The sequence below is a fragment of the Poecilia latipinna genome, unplaced genomic scaffold (genome assembly GCF_001443285.1).
Source record: "Poecilia latipinna isolate Pla-1442-1.1 unplaced genomic scaffold, P_latipinna-1.0 Scaffold631, whole genome shotgun sequence".
Classification (NCBI taxonomy): domain Eukaryota; kingdom Metazoa; phylum Chordata; class Actinopteri; order Cyprinodontiformes; family Poeciliidae; genus Poecilia; species Poecilia latipinna.
In genome coordinates this window covers 146,896-169,758 of record NW_015113247.1, presented here as the reverse complement: position 1 = coordinate 169,758, position 22,863 = coordinate 146,896, and the positions used below count along the sequence as shown (strand labels likewise).

General features: G+C 45.3%; 1 protein-coding gene and 1 long non-coding RNA gene across 2 annotated transcripts in view; one reads left to right on the top strand and one right to left on the bottom strand.

The window, feature by feature from the left end:
* Positions 1-10,450: 10,450 nt before the first annotated feature.
* On the bottom strand, positions 10,451-12,993 carry LOC106954151 (uncharacterized). The gene is made up of 3 exons (XR_001426312.1): positions 12,822-12,993; positions 12,552-12,725; positions 10,451-11,752 (listed from the first exon to the last, which is right to left on the bottom strand). It is a non-coding gene; the product is annotated as an uncharacterized LOC106954151 (long non-coding RNA).
* A 6,871-nt stretch (positions 12,994-19,864) lies between these two features.
* The window catches only part of grm7 (glutamate metabotropic receptor 7), a 132,956-nt gene continuing 129,957 nt past the window's right edge, over positions 19,865-22,863 (top strand). The window contains exon 1 of the mRNA XM_015043429.1: positions 19,865-21,243. Within this exon, the coding sequence (XP_014898915.1) occupies positions 20,746-21,243 (498 nt within the window). The 5' untranslated portion in view covers positions 19,865-20,745. The remainder of the gene's footprint in view (positions 21,244-22,863) is intronic.

Here is a 22,863-nt window from a genome sequence, read left to right as displayed (position 1 = left end):
CCATGTGGGGAAAAGGAGGGCAGACTATATGGGTCCCATATGGGTTTGTCCGCGGGTTCCATGATGGCCCCACATGGGTTTGCCCATGTAGGGCCAGAGCCCACATGGGCCCTGCATGGGCCCTATATGGTGGTGGCCCACATGGGTTTTGTCCAATTAGGGCCCATGCAGGGCCCATGTGGGCTGTGGCCCTACATGGGCAAACCCATGTGGGGCCATCGTGGAACCCGCGGACAAACCCATATGGGACCCATATAGTCTGCCCTCCTTGTCCCCACATGGGTCCCACCTAGGCATGCTGGCTGGGTATTAGCAAAAAAACAACAAAACAAAAAAAAACAAAGAATGTCTGATTAACGGAGACTCTGGACCCGACCCTGGAAAAGTGGAAGATTAAAATAAATGGATCACAGGTGTGAATAATTATGTTCATTCGGTGTTTCAGCTGCCAGATGTCATCACGTAGAAACCATAAAAGCCCATCAGAACCTGAACTGACACGGAGTCCTGGTGAGTTTCCACCGTTTGTTTCTGGTCATCGCCTGTTGGCTTCCTGAACCCAGCCTGGTTTCTTCTCTTGTCTGGTTCTGGTCATTCGGGCCGGACCGCTAACGGACCTGCTCCTTTCAAACTTTCGTCTCTGCTGAATTCAAACACAAAGTTTACAACCTCTGAAACTGTAGTGGTTTCCTCGTGACTTTAACTAGGACATTGTTATGTCTTATTGCATGAAAAGGACAGCAGGGGGAGCTCTGACTATGTATGTGATAAGATGCTGTATGAAGAAGAAGAGAGTAAAGAGAACTGAAGCTGAGCTGCGTGTGATCCCTGCTTATTGCACTGTTTCAACATAGCACAGCACAACAGACATTTAGCAAAAACTGCTAAATCTCTAAGATGCATGGTTTTCATGTTTTTTCTCTTTCTCTCTCTGATTCATTTTCCTGTTTGTTTCACAAATTCTGCTCAGTTTCTCCCAGATGTTGGTGGGTCAGAACCGGGTTGGTTCCAGCCGGGCCCCAGGGAGAGCAGCGTGTTGTCTGGAGCAGAAACGCGTTTCCCTTCAGCCTCCACTCCGTCAGTAAAGTCATAAATTACTGTCTTTGTGTCAGCTTCCTCACTCCGCTGCTTAGCGACGTCTAATTAGCCCAGCGTGTCTGCAAACTGTGTCGGCGCTGAACTTTTTATTTTGTCATTGAAATGAGCTTTTACAAGTGAACCGCTGAGACGTGACGTGTCGCCGGATCCATAATCCTGAAGAATTGTTTACCTCTGAACGCGGAGAGCAGCCGAGCTCGTTATTGGGGAACGGCAAACACAGGCGCTTATTAATCAGAGAAAAGATGCTGTGAGCCAAATCAATAGAGATTCAGAAACGGAGGAGGAACAAGTTCAGCTGCTGGAATCACAACTCAATCCGCCTGCGGGTCGGAACCAGAACTGGGCTTTTCATTATAGTATCTTGCAGTGGCTTTTTATCTAATTCAGGTTTAATACGTTTTTTATTGGTGTTTTTTAGTTTTTTTGCACCTTTAGGCTAACGGCTACTGGTCACTAACAGCTACTGGTCACTAACAGCTAATGATGGTTAACAGATACTGATCGCTAATAGCTACTGATCTTAGGCAGGATTTTGTTCCTCAACCAACTCCCTACTTCCAGTGGGTGGCTCAGGTTGCTACAGTCGATAGTAGCCACACAGGCAGACCCGCTAGAAGGAAACAAACACGCAGGACAACGCTTTAATTCTATTGGCTGAGAGGTTGCCAGGCGACTTTGCATTTTTTTCCAGAAGCAAGCAGAAAATGTTTGGCAAGCAAGCAGAGAGTCCGAGCAGAAACTATGTCTGAGCGCGAGAAGTTTGCAGTACAAGTGTTACAAGTTTTAAGAAGAAAGACATAAAGTCCTGCTTTCAGACTGAAAATGTCCTCTTGGATTATGGCAGAAAAATTCCCCCATACTGGTTCAGTTTGAATGTGAACGCCAAGCGGACCAAAGACCGCTCCAAAAGCAGGAAGTGGACCCAGTGGAATGCCCTGGGTTGCATTTACCCAGGGTATTCTGGGTAAATGCAACCAAATCTAACGTGCTAGCAGCAGAAATGGCTCCTGGTCTTTAGCCTAAAGAGAAATCCTCCAACCGCTAAAATCTGACGCCTCCATCTTGTTTCCATCTGGTGAAGAAGGAAGTTGCTCTCAGTGTCTTCAGAGGTTTTTGTGTCGTTTCCTTCAGTGGTTCTTGGTGCAGCGCCCCCACAGGCCAGGAGGGGAACAGGTTGGTTTGACTCAGAACCACAGCAGCTGGCGGAGGAGCAGATGTTCTGGTTCCAGTAGAACCGGGTTGACCGGACTGTAAGGGGTAAAACACTTTAAGTCCCTTTAAGATCCAGGATCCGCCGGGAGACGTCCGGCCGGCGTTGTAGTGTTTATATGAAATCTGAAGGCTGTGTTTGAATCTTTCATCATGTGTTGATGTTTCCTGCGTTCCCGCCGGCTGCGGCTCGTCCTCGACTCTCAGCGTTTTGGTTCTTCAAGGTAAAAACTTTGTTTTCCTGCTGAGCTGCTCTGAGTGTCGAAGGATCCAGGAGATCAATTATGAAACTGACAGGTTATGAACACATTCAGGTTTTAAACCTGTCTGAAGACAAACAGCCTTAAACTGATTATAAAACCACTCCACTGGGGGGCGCTTTGGAGTCTCAGAGCAGACTTGACCCTGCCTGTCACTGCTGCTCCTTTCCTTCACCTGCTGCTGATGCTAATCCATCCAGAAACTGTGTGCAGACGTCCAGCCAGCAGAAAGCATGAAGGTGACGCTTTATTGATCCGCAGGAGAAACTCTGAGCAGATCAGAGCGCCGGCGGCTTCAGCAGCTGGCAGAGCCCGCGTCAGAGCCAGGGCCTTTCATCACAGCAGATGCTGCCTGACAGCAGGTCGCGACCCCACTGCCCGCCCCTTAAACACACACACATACACACACACACAGTTCACTACAAGTGGCTGCCAGTGGGCCAGACTGGAGCTCAGAGAAAACACTGAAATGTTCTACAGAGCAGCATGAATCCTGAACGATGCAAAAATAATCAGGAAGAATTTCATTAGAAACTCCTGCTGCAGCTTTAATGAGGATTTTACATCTAGAGTCAAACCTGGACTGCAGTCAGCAGGACGGCAAACCATACTGCCTTTATTTATGAAGAACTGTAGAATAAAAGTTCTTCATAAGTTCTACAAAGTGACGTACAATAACAAACACAGACAAGTTAAATAGATAAGATCATTAAAACAAAGCCCACCTGTCAGGATGAGCTAATGTATTCAACAAATGAGTTTTAAGACGATTCAGAAAGAGAAGAGAAACTTGATCTCTGCCTGGATGCAGGAGGATGAACTCCCATCACTTTAATCCAACTCCAGTCCGTTTGCCTAGTAAGTCTGGTTTGTTTCACCAGTCTCCTTCACCTCCTGATTGTCCAGTCGACCCGGTTCCACTGGAACCAGAACTCCATCATCTGCTCCACCTCCAGCTGCTGTGGCTCTGAGTCAAATCAGCCTGTTCCCCTCCTGGCCTGTGGGGGCGCTGCACCAAGAACCACTGAAGGAAATGACAGGAAACCTCTGAAGACACTGAGAGCAACTTCCTTCTTCACCAGATGGAAACAAGATGGAGGATTTTAGCGGTTGGAGGATTTCTCTTTAGGCTGAAGACCAGGGGCCATTTCTGCTGCTAGCACTAGGCTAGCATGTTAGCTTTGGTTGTATTTACCCAGAATGCCCTGCGCTGTAGTCCACTTCCTGCTTTTAGAGCGGTCTCTGGTCCGCTTGGCGTTCACATTCAAACCTAAACCAGACCGAGGTTTGGAGGACCAGAGGTCAGAGGTCAATTAGCGTTCACACCTTACCAACCGAACCAGAATTTCTGGGCAGAGGGATTGGAATTGATGATGAAGAGTCGGTTCTGGTTCTGGTTCTGCTGCAGTGAAACATGCTGCTGTATGCAGTTGTTTTCCAGTTGGAGGTTGCTGATTGGTTCCTGGTCTCCATGGTGAGCGGTTTTCTCACGCCGTGCCTCAACATGCTGGCTCTGCATCCTGTTGCCATGGCGCCGGGCTGCAGGGCGGAGGAACCACCTGGAGGCTCCGTGGATTCTCACATGCGTCACTCTCCTCCTCTTCATCCTCCTCCTCATCCTCCTCTCCCTCATTCACACCTCGGCAGCTCAGGCTTCGCTCGCTAACAGGAAGTCATTCAATGTTTGCAGCTTTCTCACATCTCTCCCTCCTTCCATTCATCTATTTCCATATTTAACTTTTTCCTCCTCCTTTCAGAATGAAATTCATTTTCCTCTTTATTCATCCTGCTGCCTGCTGTCTGAGTTTCTCCCTCTGGCCTCCTTCTGTTCAGGCTAACAGCGGCTAACACAAAGATCGCACCAAACAAACAACTTCCTCCTCTGGACTCACTCTGTTCTTCTTCTCCTCCATCTCCATGTCTTTCTCTCAGCTTTAGCAGTAAACAAACTACTCACTTTCTCTAAAAACTCACTCAATTTTAATAGCTGCCTCATCATTCAGGAAAAACCTCTGCTCTTTATTATTCTTCATCTTAGAAGATGAAATATAATAAATTCCTTCATTGTGGCTGGGGCGTGGCCACAAGGCTGTCCTTGAAATCTGATTGGCCAGCCTGCCTGGCCCCGCCCACCGACACTCAGTTTGTTTATTTCATATCGGACATAAATTGGTGTTTTCTCCCAACTGCATGTCAGCACATGACAGAAATGTTCCTTTTGCGCTTGTTGAATGTTTTAAGTTTACTTTTTTAAAAATAGAACATTACATATTAATTAACATTTACATGTAAATGCATGATGTTACAGCCAAATGACTAATTTCCATCTCTAGTCTCATTGGCAGGGTGATGTGTGTCAGTCAGGTTTATTAGTGTAGCACATTTCAATGCAGTTCAAAATGCATTAAAATCAACGCAGAAATAAAAAAGTCATAAAAACATCATTCAGTCACCGATGGATAACCCAGAAACAAACTTTGCATTGTGATTAATGCCATCATATAATAATCAATATATACCAAATATGTTGGTCAATGTTTCATTTATTATGGTTCAAAATCAACTCCAGCCAGGCGGGTTTAAGTTTTGGCTTAAAGACATTCAGTGTTTCTGCTGTTTTTCAGTTTTCTGGAAGTTTCCAGATTTGGTGCATAAAAGCTGAAAAATGTTGAATGGAGAAAATAAGGTAAATAGTTAAACAGTTTTTGCCATTTTTATTCAATAATGGTTTACTAATTTTGACTTTAAGTTAAATAAGTTGAATAGAGTTAGCATAATGGTGCTAGTGCTAGTTGCATACAGTTAAGCTATGCTAAGCTAACGAGGCTAACAGTGTCCTAACACTGTAACAAACTGAATAGTTTTCACTGTTAAACAGATCCTTGTGTTTTATTTGGATAAATAAATAGTTTTGGCTGACGGTTCATTATAATCTGCATTTTGATTAAGTTTTAGGGAGCCTCCCTCTGTAGACGCGGCCCTGCCGGCATTAATCTAAAGTCAACATTAATGTAATAATCATATAAATCATGCTGCTCCTCTCCTCTTGGCTCTCCGGACAGAGACAAAGTGATTCCTGCTGCTCAGAGATTATCGGTCAGTTTCCTGAAGCCGAGCCGTGTGATGAATTCCTGCGACCTTGTCTCCGTCAGCTCCTCGCTCTCCTTCTGGACCGACCTCCTCCCGACACTGAAGGGCTTCTGCTAAATGTCAAGACTGAAGTGTTCCCGGCCCGATCAGCGGCGCCGAGCTTATCGGTGTCTGGATTCCTGACGGAGCTCCATTAACGCCGTAAAGGTCATCCGACCAAACATCCAGGTCCGCCGCGCCGGATGGATCCGGTTCACGGCCTGCTGTAGCAATCTGATCAGAGATGGAGATCCTGTGATGTGAACCAAATGTAGGTTAGGAGGCGATCATAATGGATCATACCGGATCAGAACGGATCCGAATGGATCAGAATGTTTTCTTTGTTGGTTCCATGATTTTTATCTTCCTTGCATTAATGTAATGTATTACACCATATATTTTCTACTTTGATATTAAAAGTAAAAACAAAGAAGAAAAAGAACGGATCGGGTTGGATCGGGTCGGATCAGAACAGATCAGAACGGATCAGGTTGGGTTGGATTGGGTTGGATCAGAACAGATCAGAACGGATCGGGTCGGGTTGGATAAGAAGAGATCAGATCTCCTCCATTTGTCGTCTTCATCACAATGGGGACTTTCTGCCACACAGTAAAAATACTGCAGAGGCTGTTTAGTTTCTATAAATACAATGCAATATTTAACACAGAGGTCGCCATGTTGTTTACGCTGCAATGCATGCTGGGTAGATGATGCATGCTAGGTACTACGGTGCTAGCTCCATCCAGCCAGAACAGAAACTTTCAGCCATTTAAGTTTGAACTGGAGCGTTGAAAGAGAAAGAAATGACAAAAGGAAATAAAGATGAGGAAGAGCAAACGGAGGAAGAGGAGAGAGTTTGGTAAAACAGTCTGCTCTGCTAACATGGATGCAGAGCGAAGCTACAAGGAGCTCCAGTAACTAGCTGCTAATAGTTAGCATCAGGATCAAAACATTTTCTCAAATATATTAAAATGATGCTGCAATGACTGAAAGATGCTTCAGTGTCAATTTAAACATCCATTCATGAAAGTGCCATTTGTTTGGTGTTATCTCTGGCTAACAGTGTTAGCGCTACCTAAAGGTGTTAGCTGCTGTTAATCATGTTAGCTCTAGCTAATAAACGGTAAACAAGCGCTCATGTTTATTTCAGCAGACATCTTGTCGTGTTTATCTGGTCATGGAAACTTTGAGGCCTCAGGCCAGATGTTTTTGTGCTCCTCCCTATTCAGCCTCCACCTCCTCCACTTCCTGTACCTCCTGCACTTCCTCCACTTCCTGTACCTACTCCACTTCCTGTACCACCTGTACCTCCTGCACTTCCTCCACTTCCTGTACCACCTCCTCCACTTCCTGTACCTCCTCCACTTCCTGTACCACCTCCTCCACTTCCTGTACCACCTCTTCCACTTCCTGTACCTCCTCCGCCTCCTAAAGATGAACAGCTTCTGGAGTAATTATGAGTTTTTATATAACACAACAACTTTTAGATGAATAGGGAAATTACACGATATTCAGGCCATCTTTGTCTGTGTCTGTGGTTCTGCTGAGTCGGGCCTCGCTGCCGGACCTGGAGCTGATCTGGTTTTCTGATCTCAGCAGTTCGGTGGATTTACTGAGGGGTTTTTGTCTCTTCTGCTTTGTCTGCAGTTTTTCTGAAATTCTCTCATCGTTTTGTTTCGTTTGTTGATCTGATATTTTGTTTCTGCCTCCTCCCTCAGGGAGTTCCTGCTGCTCCTGAACGCATCGCGGATCCATGCGGTCCTGCTCTGAATGCGGTGGGGTTCGTCCAGGTGAGCTGCCGCCGTGAGGCCGGGTCACCTGCCCCTGCTGGCCTCTGATTGGCTCATCAGCTCTCCTGAGGCTGCAGCATCAGTACCTGGAGGAGAGGAGCGTGACTGCTTCAACAACTCCCCGATCAGAGAGAGCCAGGTCACGTGGACGACCTCTGACCTCCACTGTCAGCAGACATCATCAGTAAACCGTCTGAACATGGAAAGACAAACGTCAGGAAAATAACCACAAGCTTTTATGATCATATGTTATTTTTTCCTGAAGGGAAAAATTAAAAGAAAATACAATGTATGAAATTGGATCAGTTTGTTAATATTTGCGACTATTAAAATATATTTCATTCCTACAACAAACCACCAGCGAAGGAAAATGAAAATGATTTTTAAGACTTTTGTTTTTCTTGCTTTGGTTCTGAAGGCCAGTTAAATCTGGATTTTTCTTCTTCTCATCCAACAAACAGAAAAAGTGATTTTACAATGTTTTTTCTTCTTCTGCGTGAAAAGAAAAGAAAAATACTTGGCACATTTTTTCCCCAGTTGCCCTTCAGGGACTGAGCCAACAAAAGAGAAAAATGCAAAGAAAACTTTTTTTTTACTCTTTGCTGAAAAAATATAGTTTTATAAAGTCAGAAAACTGTTGATGAAATTTTGCATGTTACGATTTTTTTTAACTCTTTCTGGTGAAAAAACCCTTAAATATTTAAATGTCTGCAGGATCTGCTGATCCTGTAGCAGCACGGAGGTGGAGGGATGGTGATGTGGGCTTGTGCTGGAACAACCAGACTTATTTAATTTATTTACTAATAAAGCTTTGTTTGCCAGACTTTTTAAAATAACCTTTTATCTGATATTAAACAGGTCAGATAAAATTAAATCCACATTTCTGTTTTTAAAAGTTGATTTTTTATTAGTTTCATGTAATATTGTATTTTTGAATGTTATGTTTTTATTAATTAGCAGAAAATCATCATAATTAACAAAACATAAATACTACATAATGTGTTTCATGTAGTGATATTTATTCTGAAATAAATAGTTTTGTTTTATTAATATTCTAATGTTTTTATTTTTCTGATGTACATTTTACTTCACAGTCTTTTATTGTTTATTGAACATCTCTGGGGATCAATAAATGATATTTCTCTTCTGATTGTGTTTGGTTTTGGTTCTGATTATTGGGCAGTTCTGCATCTGATCTGATTCTTTTGTTACTTCCTGTTTTCAGGTGTCACTTCCTGTCAGCAGCAGAGCCACGCCCTCGCCTCCTCCACCTCTCAGCTCTGCAGCTCCTCTTCCTGCCCAGACATTTGATTTCTGTCTTCAGGTTTCGTTTCTCCATCTTGGACTCTGCGTCTCATCAGCCCACATGAAGGTGAATCCAGAGGTTGGTAAAGTGCAGATTTACTCTGTTGCCATGGTGAAATGGTTGTGTTTTAACTCTAAACGAGAGTCGTTTGTTTCCAAGCGGAGAGGTAACGGCTTCAGGCTGGAAATCCTTGGAGTGAAAGTTGTGATTGTGGAATCTGCAGAGAGAGGAATGCGTTTCTGTTTGTGTGAAAAACCTTGAAACGTTTAACCTTCATACCGACTCAGAGCAAAAAACTGTTTTAAATGACGCCACAAATATGAATCTGCACAGAAACCAGAATAAAACTAAATTTATTCTGTTTTATAACAGAATAAAACATAAAACATCTTGTTTTATGGGAGGAAAATGTACTGATGAATTTATATCCACATTTATTAACAATGTATTTATGGTTTTACTGTCAATCAGATTAGTAAACCTGAACACTGTGCCTTCCATTGGTGTAAATTTAGCTATGATGCTAATTTGATCTAACAGGCTCCTGAGGAACGAAACCGACTGTTGGATCTTAGCATTAAAGTTATTTTATTTAATTAAAATCTGCTTTCAGACCTGCAGCTCTGGGTGTTTCAGAACAATTCATCCTGAATGGACCAAACAAAGAGATTAAAATTGTCTCATCATCATCATCATTATCAGTCAGCAGGTCAGCGTTTGGATAAAAAGCTCCCTGGTCGTCTGTCGAGCGTCTTGCCGATGCGGCCGGTTTCCTCTGACTCAGACGATCTGTCCTGACCTTCAGACTGTTTTACTGCCTTGTTGACCTTTTTATGCAGTTATTATTTCTGACATTTGTCTGGCTGCAGAGAATCGATGCCAGAGCCACGAGGTGAGGCGAGTTTGTGCAGGTTAACATGATGGCGGCTCGTCACACTGGGAAGATCTCTGTCATTTCCTCTCCATCTGTAAACCAGCGAAGAAGAGAAGGAAACTCTCATGATGGAGAAACTCCTCTTGCTCTAATATCATCTTTAAAGAGCTAAACATGACGGGTCGGGATGGCTGCAGGTTAGCTGTTACCTGTTAGTAAGAAGCAGCAAACCTGCAGTTTTACTCACAAACAAAATAGAAAATCAATTAATCGTGTTTCCAAACTGGATTGGAACAAATCAATCAAGTTACCCAAACTGTAGTTTCTCCAGATGTTGACGTTACGTATGGTTGGAAGAAACAGGAAGTGGAGACAATCCTCCCCTCCTGGAGGTTTGGACTCAGAAACGTTTCTGACTTTGGTTCCTCTGGTAAGGCAGAGAAGCGCCAGTGAATCGCTGTGTCACGACTTACAAACGTGTTTCCGTCTCTTCTTCTGCATATCCATTCAGCAGGCGCTAACAGCATTAGCATGGTTAACCAAAGTTGCCCTTTCCATCAGCAGTTTCTAATGTCATACTTTTGTTTTAAACTAAATGTTTTGTTCAGTTTTAAGCATGTAGTTGGGAACTAAATATTTAGTTTAAAAACTAAATGTTTAGCTTGTAACCTGAATATAAACAGTTAGTTTAGAGCATTTTATAAGAAGACTCTGATCCTGAATTTCTTCTGGCAGTTGAAGTTTTCAGTAATAAATGAATAAATAAAAAGATGAAATGTGGCTCAGAAAGAAAACCCGTTTTATTCTCTGTCGGCTGAATAAACCAGAACATTGCTGTCAGTGTTTTACTCCCTGCAGTGTTTCAGTTCATTTCGGTTCAGGTTGTGATCTAAACTCTGTTTGCAGATGCGGCGGGTCCGCGGTTCCGTTCAGCCCAAACAGAACCGGATGGAGCTGCAGGGCAGCTTTTAATGAAACGCTCCCATCTGCAGTCCCACCGGACAGTTTAGAAGAAAGTTGGTTAAAGCGGCGCTGATATTGACTCGCTCAGTGAGAGCTTAAAGCAGCGCGGCGGTGACACTTTTATTAACATGATGAATGCTTTCTGGATGGGACATCTTGTCCTGCCGCCAACAGAAAGCTCTGATTTATGATCACTTCTCAGGCCGCTGTCAGAAAACAATAGCAGCGGGAATTATCGGGACTGGAGGATCTCAGCAGGACAAATTAATGATCCCGTCACACAGCTGGACTCCTGCGCCGCTCTAATCACTCCATGACCGAGATGTAATTCAGAGTAATCACTGCTTTTATCTGTGAGGAGCAGCTTCATCACGCTGGAGGGAGGAAGAGGAGCTGAGGAGATGAGGAAGAGAGGAGGAGCAGATGAGGAGGTCTCGGCCCGCCTGAGACCTCCTCATCTGCTCAGTTCAAATGTTTCAGCATCAGAACTTCACTGAAACCTTCTGGACCGAGAGGACCGGCCAGCACCGAACCGTTGCTATGCGTGTCTGACCCCGTTGCTAGGCGTGTCTGACCCCGTTGCTAGGCGTGTCTGACATAAATCTTCAGGTTCAGTCTGAGCTCTGATTGGTTGATAAACAAAATAAAACACAAAAATCCAAATCCTCCCTCATTGATCAGCTGATCATCATTTTCATGGTCATTTCAACATCCTGGTATTGATAATTTGATATTGATCAGTTAAATTAACTTTGACTTTAATCTCAGTTTCCTCTCCCTAATATTCCATCATAAAATTGACCTGAATTCAAAGTTCAAATAAACAGAAGCTGAAAACACGCTTATCAAACAAGATGGCCGCCGTGGGTGCTGACATCACCCAAGAGCATTGGTGGAAAAAAATCCAGATTTTCCCAAATTAAACTCCAAAACTGATTAATTGGTTTGGTTTTGGATGATGAACCGTTGGGGAAACATCTGGATGTTTGACTCGTCGGTCGTCCTCCGTGCCGGTCCCTCGGGATGAAGACCCGTCCTCCTCGGATCCTCCAGCTGCAGGGTTGCCATGGTGATGGAGGATCACGTGACTGACTGGTTTCAGGTCAGGTTTGTGACGAGTCTGAGGAAACGGAGAAGCATTAGTGTTAATAATTTGTGGATCTGTGTTGTGTAACTCTGTTAACTTTTCATGAATAAAGATAATTTTCCCTGCAGAGGGTTTAATGCTGGGAGAATCTGGTGGTCCAGATTTGGAAGATGATTATTTTTGTCCTTTGATTCTTCCAGGTGTTTGGACCTGTTCTAGCCAGATTACAGCTGGAATCTGTCAGCTGCTCATGAGGAAACTCCTTCAGACGGATCATCAACGAGTGAGACCCAAAAACCAAAATCAACCTGATATCAGATGAATATGAACCTGGAATCTGACCTGCTTGTTTTTACTGCTGGAGTTTTACTGGTAGAAATCAACAGGTTTAGTCCTGGCTGTGACTGGTTGAAACACAAAACAAAATGAGACAAAACCCCAAATCTGACCCCAGTAACCAATTAATAGAAATGAATGGGTCATTTAATCTGGATTATAGATTAATTACCGCACAGCGTCATGCTGCAGAGCCTGCTGCTGGCAGAGCTCTCACCAGTTTACAGAGGAAACTGGTTTTTCCTCCGTTTTCCCTTCTTACTCCTAACTTTTTCTCTAAGATGATTTATGAATTACTTTTTTTCTTACAAAATAAAATTCTGAGAGAAATCTTTGAGAAATTGTAAGAATTTCCCTAAAGTGACGTCACAGGAGCCATTTTTACCCAGATCCCGTTTGACCCTTAACTTGGCGTTTTGATGTGAACAACAAGTCCTGACGTTTCACAGGAAGCTAATGAAGTGAAGTTTAATTGCATGAGAAGATTCGCGTTAACCTGGAGCCGCAGACGGAGGACGAGGAGCTGCAGCTCTGGGAATAAGGAGCGCTGCAGCGATCAGAAATGTCAAGGTCAGCGCGGTAATTACAGCGTGAGTCACATCATCTGTTGTCCCTCGGCAATCAGGTCCACAAATCAGAGGCAGCGTCTGACTCAGTCTCAGATTAACGGCTTCAAAGGAACATGAAGGAGAAAACAGTTTAACATCTGAACTTTTCAGCAGAATCCGTCATCACCGACCGAAACGCATGAAACCTGCAAACTCACAGTTTTCCTCTCTCCTCACAGAACCAGGAGATCAGAAATGAACTTGGAGTTGGGTTTTTATTTCCGTTTCATCTGAAGCTTCTCTCTGCAGGTGAAGCATCAACATCCTCAGCTGAAAACAATCCAATCAGGCTGGAAGATTTCTGTGTTTCATCTTTAACTGTCAGTTCAGCTGAACAAAATGAGAGCAAAGAAATTTTATAAAGAGCAAAAACAAATATCGAGACAAGCTTACGAATTTAACAGATGAAAACAAGCTGGAAGATTACCAGACTGAGATACAAAAATATTACACAGAAAATGGAATGTAGAAATGAGACGGAAACCAGACACGTAATTAGAATGAATTTTAAATTAATGGAGATCATTAAAACAGACAAAATGACTAAATTAAAAACAGAAACTTCATCAAAACATGAAGTTCCTAATTACTCACTGATCTGACACCAAAACTCCAGCTGAGCAATCCACAGGAAAATAACACTTCCTGTAGTTAATCACAAATCTGTTTTCAGATTCAGCACAGATAAAAAAATAATGAAGTGATTCTGGAATATGCATTTCTAAAACTATAACCATCATAATTCTGCAGGTTAAGAGATCATCAGTGATGGACATCGTGCCCCACTGCTGCATCCGTGACGCACCAAGCTGCGTTATCACAGATCCTTCCTGCCAGCTGCTCCAAGCACAGTTAATATCACATCCTGCTGCTTTTCATGCACAAATATTCATCCTGTTTGTGTTTTTAAATGATCTTACTCGGTTCCACATTTCATGCTGTTTTAACAGCTGCACTGTTTTTCTTGTTGTAGATTTCCTTTCCTGTACAGTCTCGTATTATTTTTCTGATTTTTTAGCGTTTTAACTTCTTGTGTGAATCTGCAGCTGAACGTGGAACAGACGGAGTCAGGATGTCAGATTTAATTCCTCCTCCAGTGGGCTCATGTTGAACTGAAGCTGGATTCATGTTAGGACTAAAAACTCCCTGAACAACAATTTCCGTCAGCTGCAGCTGCCTGCTGAGGAATCCATGGGATTATAATCCCTGTTGAGCTGCTGCTAATTAGCGTAGCATAAAGACCAGAGAGCGGTGCGGATGCTAAGCTAACCTGATCCTCTTTAACCAACATGGAACAAAAAATTATTTAAATATATTTTAAATTTTTTGTTGCTAAATTGATTTTATCATCTCCTTCAGAGTTTTAATTATTACACATTTTCCCCAAGAGAGCCTGAAAAAAACGCAATTTGCAAATTTTGAGCAGTGTGTTTTTCTTTAATTTCTACAGCAAAAAAGGAACAGAGTGAAGAGTTTCTGTCTTTTTAATAATTCATAATTTATTTTTGTTTGTTTGTTTGACTCAGGGCCTGAAGGCTGAAAATCTTTTTTCTTCTCTTCCAACACAGAAAAAGAAAATAATTCACTTGCTTAAGAGAAAAAATGATTCTATTTCTCTTCCTGTTTGTTGGATAAGGAGGAAAAAAGAGTAAGAAAAATGATGAGACAGAAATATTTTTATCCACTTGCTCTTCAGAGCAAAACAAGATTTTAAGAAAACATTTTTCTTTTCTATTCTGTTGGTTGTTTGCTGTAGACATGAAAGAAATGTGTATTTTTTATAGTCAGAAAAACACAGTTGATGAATAAATAGATTTTATCCTCTCCTTCAGAGAAACAAATGTTCCTCGAGGAGAATATTTTTATATTCATGTTGAACATGACTTTTAAAAGCAGGATAAAAAGAAAACTTGGTCTTGAAATAATTATTGTTTTTTCTTTTGCCTTTAGGGCTTCCGTAGAACTGGGTGGTTCCCGCCCAGAACCGCAGAACCGCGGTTCGTTCCGCTGCTAGCGGTTAGCAGCGTAAGCTAACGGTCTGTGAAGGCCTCATGACCTTTCCTGGAGGTCGGCTCCGTGTCCTCCGCTCCGCAGCGGGGGGCAAATTAAACCCGCCTCCATCTTGTTCCCTTTAATGAAAGGCCCGTCAGACCTTCATCACTCCTCATCACTAAAGGTCAGTCAGCAGGTGAGCAGCAGAAGAAGCGGCTGATTTACGGCTGGCTGCCATTTCTATCACTGTAAATCATTAAAGTCCCAGGCTGGAGAGGCAGCAGCTCAGGAAGGAAACGTCCGACTCTGAACCTGCAAACATTCCTGCTGTTCATCTGAGATTCTACAGTAAATATAATAATTCACCATTTACCCTGTGGGTTAACGGTCTTTTTCCTTCCATTCAGTCAGTTTTTGAGTCTCCGCTAGTGCACTGTTTGTAAAATTAAAGATAAATAAATGAAGCAATATTTAGTTTTATTTAGTCTGTAATAAGTCGGGTTTATTTGTACAGCGTATTTCAGCAACACGGCAGCTCAAATGATTTTTATCATAAAAACTGCAAACAAACCGATTATGAAACAAAATGTAATGTTGAACCTCCAATTTGGATCCTCTGAATCTGCGCCGCCGCCGCGTTTTCTGCCGTTATTTAAGAGCAGAGGGCAGAACCGGCGGGTCCAGTTCTCCTCAAGGTGAGATGGATGTGCCAACAGCGCCGTTTTCCTCTCCTGGGATGCTGGACCCGATCTCCGTTCAGGCTCCCCAGGCTCAGTAACCTCTGGATAATTATCCGCCTCACAGACAGGAGGCAGCAGTAATTGGCACCTGAGATCCGCGCTCTCCTCCTCCGTCGGGGCTTTGAATAATCCTGACACCCGGGGGGGAATCTGGGGGGCACGCAGAGATAAGTGCTGCTTTGAGGGAAACAACTGGAGGGCTGCAGATAAACGATGCGTTCAGATGACTGGAGAATTACTTCAGAGTCATTCTGCAGTTTGAGAACAACTGGAACTGAAGGCAGGTCTTCAGGGGCCCAAGGCCCGGTAGCTCGGTCTGCCCCGCTGGACGTCCGTCTCCGTGTCCCACATTCAGCCAAACATTTAAAATTAATGTACTGCTTTGTTTTAGTTTTTATTGTTTTGTTGCCATGACTGAATGTTTATCATCCAACCCGGAGGGCAGAACGGTTCTGGATGGTTCTAAGCAGGGACGGGCTTCAGTTGGGTCTCCCACTCTGACCGGTCCTGGTTGTGCCGTTTGCAGTGAAACCACCCGCAGTGCTCTTCACGTGAGAAAGAAAACCGCAGCAGCTGGAACAGATGTTTGAGTTTGGGCTGAATAAAGTTTATTTTGCTCAACATGTCCTGCTTAAGTCTGCGGCTGCTCTACCAGAGTTTAACGGGTCAGAAACCTCAGAGAATCCCTGGACTTTATAAAACCTTCAGAGCCTCCAGAAAACGGTGGATTTGGCGACCTGATGCCGGACCGGCCCTCTCTCTGTGTCCCTCATCGTTATAAAGTCAGATGTTCTGAGAAGAAGCCACTCTGGCTTGAACAGCCATTGATCGCCCACTCAGACATCAATGTTCTCCCTCTCAATTATCATGAAAGCATCAGCGAGCCTCCAGCGGCGCACGCAGCCCTTATTGTCTGGTTTACAGCCAGAAGAGGCCGTGTAGAATCACAGCAGGAAGTTCTGCTCCGCCCCCAGGCTGCTTCATGAATAAATGAGCCTGTAGTAGCGGGAACTGATTGTCTCCCTCTGGCTCTGGGACCTCGGCGCCGGCCGGACCGTCCGGGTTCTCACGCTGCAGCGCTGCATTATTCAGGCTGCGGCTCCTCAGCATCGCTAACGTTTATCAGCTGTGAAGCTGAAATATTCATCTGGGCTGTAAAATAGCAGAGGCGGAGGAGGCCTTCAGTTTGATCTGTTGTGAACACGACGGAACCAGAACGGCAGGAACTTCAGTCAGGTTCTGAACAGGCTCGGCGCTCAGACCCGTTCACACGGCGCCGCTCTTCGGCTGAACCTGTAACGGTTTGTAAACGATTCAGTCGCTCGTTTACACGACACCAATGACCAAAGTCTCACACCGACACGTTTTCGCGTTTTCTGATACGCCCCCCAGTGGAGGTGTGAAGTACTTTGTGAAAATGAAAGCGCAGAACGCACAGCTGTCGGGTTTTTCTACGTATTCAACGGATGATAACAAACACAACGGCGGAGATCGTTGTGCTGCGTTTTGCTGTTGAACTTGTTCGGTTTTACATAATTTCTGATAAATATGTGCTTCATTCATGTGAGATGGGTTACCGTTTACTGTGAGGTGGAAGCTAAGGGACTAAAGCGCGTTCCATGACATGCCAATATCCCAGTGCCATCTAGTGGCCTGGCATGACAACTACAGCTGACTCAGTGCCGTTTAAACCTGGAACTTTTTCCCTGTTAGCATCTGAAAATGCGTCCAGCGGCTCGGTGACGTCCCTCCACTCTGTAATCTGGAGGCTCAGCAGAAAGCAGCAGTTTCCTGACTGATCGACGGATCCGGTCCGGTTCACTGCTCAGACCAGCTGGGTTGGTGTCGGCTTGACCCGACTGTAGGTGATTCTGCGATGTGGGAATAATCCGTCCGTCACAGGACCCCACAGACTCTCTGACCTCAGACTGACCTACAGAAACCAGTTAACCCAGCAGTCGTGTTCCTGGACTGGGAGGAAGCTGGAGCGCCCAGAGAGAACCCGCCCACCCACAGAGAGAACTGCATGCTGGGAATCTTCCTGCTGGTTGGAACTGGGAGAGATCTGGAGTCTGTCTTCATCGGGATGGGTGGAGAATCTTCCTGCTGCTGAAACATCTGGAAGGTTCTGCAGGTGAACCCGGTTTCTCCGTCAGGAAGGCGGTCTTCATCTCGGAGAGGAAGTCTTGTTCTGATTAAGATCTCTCCTCTCGGCGGCGCAGAAACAATCAGCCACTTTGTCTCTCGTCTCCCCGGGTTCCTGTGAGACAAACAGTTCGACTCTCCGTCTCTGAGCCCGACGGCCGTCTGATGCCTCTGATGTTGGAGCGCATCTTCTGACTGCGGCAGAAAGAGATGACGCAAAGCGTTTGATCAGCCAGCTTCTGTCTGCTCGCATTGTCTCAGCTCGGCGTGGAGTGTCAGGGATCTGACGGCTTCAATTAGCAGCTGGAGCGGCAGAAGAGCCGGATCACAAACCGGCAGAATGAGCAAAAAGCAGCTAAACCCCCCAATGTGAGACACGGCCAGGTTTGTTCCTCTTTCAAGTCTCTTTGATCAACTTTCCACCATGAAGCGTGAAGACTAACAGGAGCTTAGTGATTAAAATTCATAATAAATGATTGTTTGGTGAAGCAGCGGGAGGAGGGAACGTCTACCTGTAGCCGGGTCTCATCCTGTAAATCCACTAAAGCCTGATTAGTGTAAACAAAGACAAGCATCCACATCTGTCAGAGAGGAACATGGCACCTTGTTAGCGCTGATGAAGCGGCGGCCCCCTGGGGGCAGCAGGAGGCTCACGTGCAGCTTAAGCATCTGGATATTTATTCTATCTGCAGAACTAACTGACCCGGACCGCGGTCATGATGGAGTCCGGTCATACACACAGGGACAACATGCTAACACCAACAGCCTGGGATTCAAACCCAGGACCTTTAGTCCAAACCTCAGGCAGGGAGGGGAGGATTCTCTCTCCAGGTTTCTGAGATTTGCTCCATGCTAGTTAGCAACCGCTACTTCCTTTTTTGCGTGACAGTTGGACGGGAACTAAGGCTTCATTCCCACCAGCCCAGTTCAGTCCGATTTAATCCGACTCCAGTCCGACTGCCTAGTCAAAGTCGGGTTCGGTTGTGAGGTGTGAATGCCAAGAGACCACTCCAAAAACAGGAAGTGGACTACAGCGCAGAGCATTCTGGGTAAATCCAACCAAAGCTAACACATTAGCCTAGCGCTAGCAGCAGAAATGGCTCCTGGTCTTCAGCCTAAAGAGAAATCCTCCAACCGCTAAAATCCTCCATCTTGTTTCCATCTGGTGAAGAAGGAAGTTGCTCTCAGTGTCTTCAGAGGTTTTTGTGTCGTTTCCTTCAGTGGTTCTTGGTGCAGCGCCCCCACAGGCCAGGAGGGGAACAGGTTGGTTTGACTCAGAGCAGCTGGAGGTGGAGCAGATGTTCTGGTTCCAGTGGAACCGGGTCGACTGGACCATCAGGAGGGAGATGCCGTCAGTGACGGGTCGACGTCTGGAGGAAACCTGAGGCTGTTGGCGCCTCCACCCATCAGGTCGCACTGATGAGGACAAACTTTCTTATCTGGCTGCCAAACAACCAGCTGAAGTTTGAACAGAAAATCATCGTTTTACTTCATCGAGGTAAAAATCAGACACTTTCTCCAAACTAGAAATGAGTTTTTCTGCTGCAGCATCGTAAGTTTTTCCAACATCTCTGAAATATCAGGAAACGTCTGGAAGATCCTCTATAACTGGATTATTTTTTGAATTTAAACAACGTTTTTATAAAGTCAATATTTGATTCCCTCTCATTCATCGGAGCTGCATTTAGTCAGATCTTGTTCTGAACTTAAATGTTTGTGAAAGATAAACTCACCTTAACTTAACTTTTTATTTAGGTCATCTCTCCAAGAGTTCAGTAAAGTTGAGTTTTTGCGTTAGAGCTTAAAAAATGAACTGACAGAACAAAAAGGCGGAACTATTTCCCAGGATGCTTTGCGGCGGGGTTCTGTATGTTTGTCACGCTGACCTGCCTCTTATGTTTTATTAATGTTTAATACAGCTGTCAGTTTGACATGGTTGAACTAATGTCTGCTCTCGCTGCTGAAGCTGTTCAAAATAAATCGGCAGATTTCAGATGGTTAATCAATTTATCAGGTATTTTGTTCATTAATTTAAACTTTTCTAACTTAGAATAACTGGAATCTTAACTTTATAATCCGGAAATGTGTCCAACGAGGTGACCTGCGTAATATGAAATAACAGCTATAACAACTTATAATTGAAGACTAAAGATTATCTGAATTTAAAATCAATATTCATAAAACTCCTGAATCTGAACCGTAATCCGTTCCTCTGAGAACGTTCTGCAGCTTCCTGCTTCTCATGAACAGAACGAGATTCATTACAGGTGTTCATGTTTTTTATTGAGAGGATACACACACACACACACACACACACACACACACTCCCGCCTCCAGCTCATCCAGCTCATCTTTAATAAGTGGATCATTTCTTCTTTGCGGGATGATTCTCGGGTTGTTTTGGCAACAGGAGTCTCTCACTGACACACAAGGCGCGTAGGTGGAGTATGCGCGCGCATGTGTGTGCGGGAGACAGCGCGCGCCGTCTCGTGATCTCCTTCAGCCGCGGGTTGTTCCTCCTGGTCGGACTCTCCTCACCACGCAGCGCGCGCACAGGTGAGGGGAAACTGTAAGGGGGAGGGATGAGTGGGTGAGGAGGAGCCTGACTCACTCACGCACGCGCTCTCTGTCCCTCACGCAGACGCGCGCGCGGCGCGGCGGTGAGCAGAGCGCAGTTATTCGGTGCCGTCGGTGCGGAACAGTTTAATCCCGCGTTTCTGCGGTGCGTGGAGGCTGAACCGCGCGTGATATCTGTTCTTCATCCTCCTCCTCCTCCTCTCCCTCGCGCTCATCATCGGGCTCGTGCCGGACCATGGCATCGGTGCGGGACGCGGGCTGGGTGGGTTTTTCACGCCGCCTCAGACGGAATGTGCGCGGCTGCTGCGGGAGTTAAAGGAGTGGATCCTGTCTTTGTTTATGGAATCTTGAAAGAGTCCTGGAAGAATCCTGGGATGTTGGTGGGAATGATGCTGGAGCAACAAGCGTGCGGCGGCTCTGCGCACACTTTGCGGTGATATTGCGCTGCTGAACGCTGCTGTTGCGCCAGTTTGCGGGATTCTGCGCTCAGACTTCCCTACCAGGAATGAACTTGTCTCTGGGAATTCTCTCTCTCTCCTGAGAAGCGCCTCTTCTTTCCGTGGCTGTGCGTTTTCCGGTCGGAGCGCCGTGGTTGGTGCGCAGGGGCGGAGGGAGCGGATCCAGAGCCATGGGCCGCCAGGCCAGCCGGCCCCCCCGGCTGCTCGGGCTGCTGTGGCTGCTGCCGGCTCTGCTGGATGCGGCCGGATCCCAGGAGATCTACGCGCCGCACTCCATCCGAGTGGAGGGCGACGTGACGCTGGGGGGGCTGTTTCCTGTGCACGGCCGCGGCGCCCCGGGCGCGCCCTGCGGTGACATCAAGAAGGAGAACGGTATCCACCGGCTGGAGGCCATGATGTACGCGCTGGACCAGATCAACGGAGACGAGGAGCTGCTGCCCAACGTGACGCTGGGGGCACGCGTGCTGGACACCTGCTCCCGGGACACCTACGCCCTGGAGCAGTCGCTCACCTTCGTGCAGGCGCTGATCCAGAAGGACACGTCCGACGTGCGCTGCACCAACGGCGAGCCGCCCGTGTTCGTGAAGCCGGAGAAAGTGGTGGGAGTGATCGGCGCGTCAGCCAGCTCCGTGTCCATCATGGTGGCCAACATCCTGCGCCTGTTCCAGGTACGGCTCCAGATCGGGTCTTCAGGGGAACCGCGCTGTGGTTCTGATGCTGTTTGGGTCAGAACCTGCTCTTCATTCTCACTCTTTAATGTTTCATTTGGATCTTCCTGATCTTCTACTTTCACTAGATAAAGTTTCTCCATCCAGTGGGGAAATAAATCCTAAATCTGTGGAAGGAAAGTTTTTCTTCTCTAAAACTCTAAACTTTGATTCATTTTCATCTTCATAACTTTCCCATCACATTTCAGCGTCTTCAGCTTCTGCTGCTAAACATGTGTGGAAACATCGATTCTGTTTCTTTCTCATGTTTTGCATCATTTGATAATTATTTTTATTTAATAAATGTATTTGTATATCATAAATGCTGCCTCATCTCTCCTCAGGAGTTTTTATGGATTTTGCAGCAGTTCCCTCGGTTCTTTGCTCCTTTTCCTGATGCTACGCTCTTTAAAAGCTTTTCTAATCACTTCTGTTATTTATTTTAACTTATATTTTATAATAATGGGAAACTATGGAGCCCCTAATGGGACACTGAAGAAAAAAAATCTGGTAGAAAACAGATTAAATTTTATTATATAAAAAATTATAATTATAAAAATTATTCTGTTTAATTTTGAATTTTTTTCTCATCTTCCCTCCAACTTCCTGAGGCCCCTGGATCCTCCTGGTGGCCCCCCCGGGGCCGCGGCCCCCACTTTGAGTAGCACTGGCCTAAACCACAGAATAAAGAAGGAAAATATTTGTGACTATTATTTCTGCCAGAACACAAAGTGTGTTAGCTGTGATCTTCTGCAGGTTTTTAGACGAACCTCCAGAACGGAGGAGCAGAAATTCTCCTGCCTCGCCGTGAAACACGATGTGACAGGAAGGAGGGTCGTCCAGGCTCCCACCACATCACAGCGGCTGCGGGTTTGATTCCCTCTGACTCAGGGAGCAATCAGCAGCTCTGGTAAAAAAAAAAAAAAGCTGCAGGCGCCTCCAGAACCTTTGGGTTCTGCTCCTGGCACTTGAACTCGAGTTATTTAAAGATCGGGTCAGCGGAAGGAGATTCTCATTCAGCTCCCCGCAGTCTGTCCACTCCCAGCTTTTATTTTGGAGCAATTCCTGTTGCACGGCGCTTATCGCTGTAATGAAGTTGCCATGGAAACATGAAATCCCGACTTTGACGCTTCGCTCTGCGCCAAACATCAGGCTGAACTTCAGCTGAAATGAGTCAGTCACTCCTTCAGGTTCCTCTCCAGCTGCAGAGCGCAATAGAGAGGCATGACGATGATGATGGTGGTGGTGATGATGATGATGATGATAATGGTGATGATGACGATGATGATGGTGATGATGATGATGATGATGATAGTGATGATGATGACGATGGTAATGATGATGATGGTGGTGATGATGACGATGGTGATGATGACGATGATGGTGATGATGATGATGATAGTGACGACGATGATGGTGATGATGATGACGATGGTAATGATGATGATGGTGGTGATGATGACGATGGTGATGATGACGGTGATGATGATGATAGTGATGATGATGACGATGGTGATGATGACGATGATGGTGATGATGACGATGGTGATGATGACGATGATGGTGATGATGATGATGATA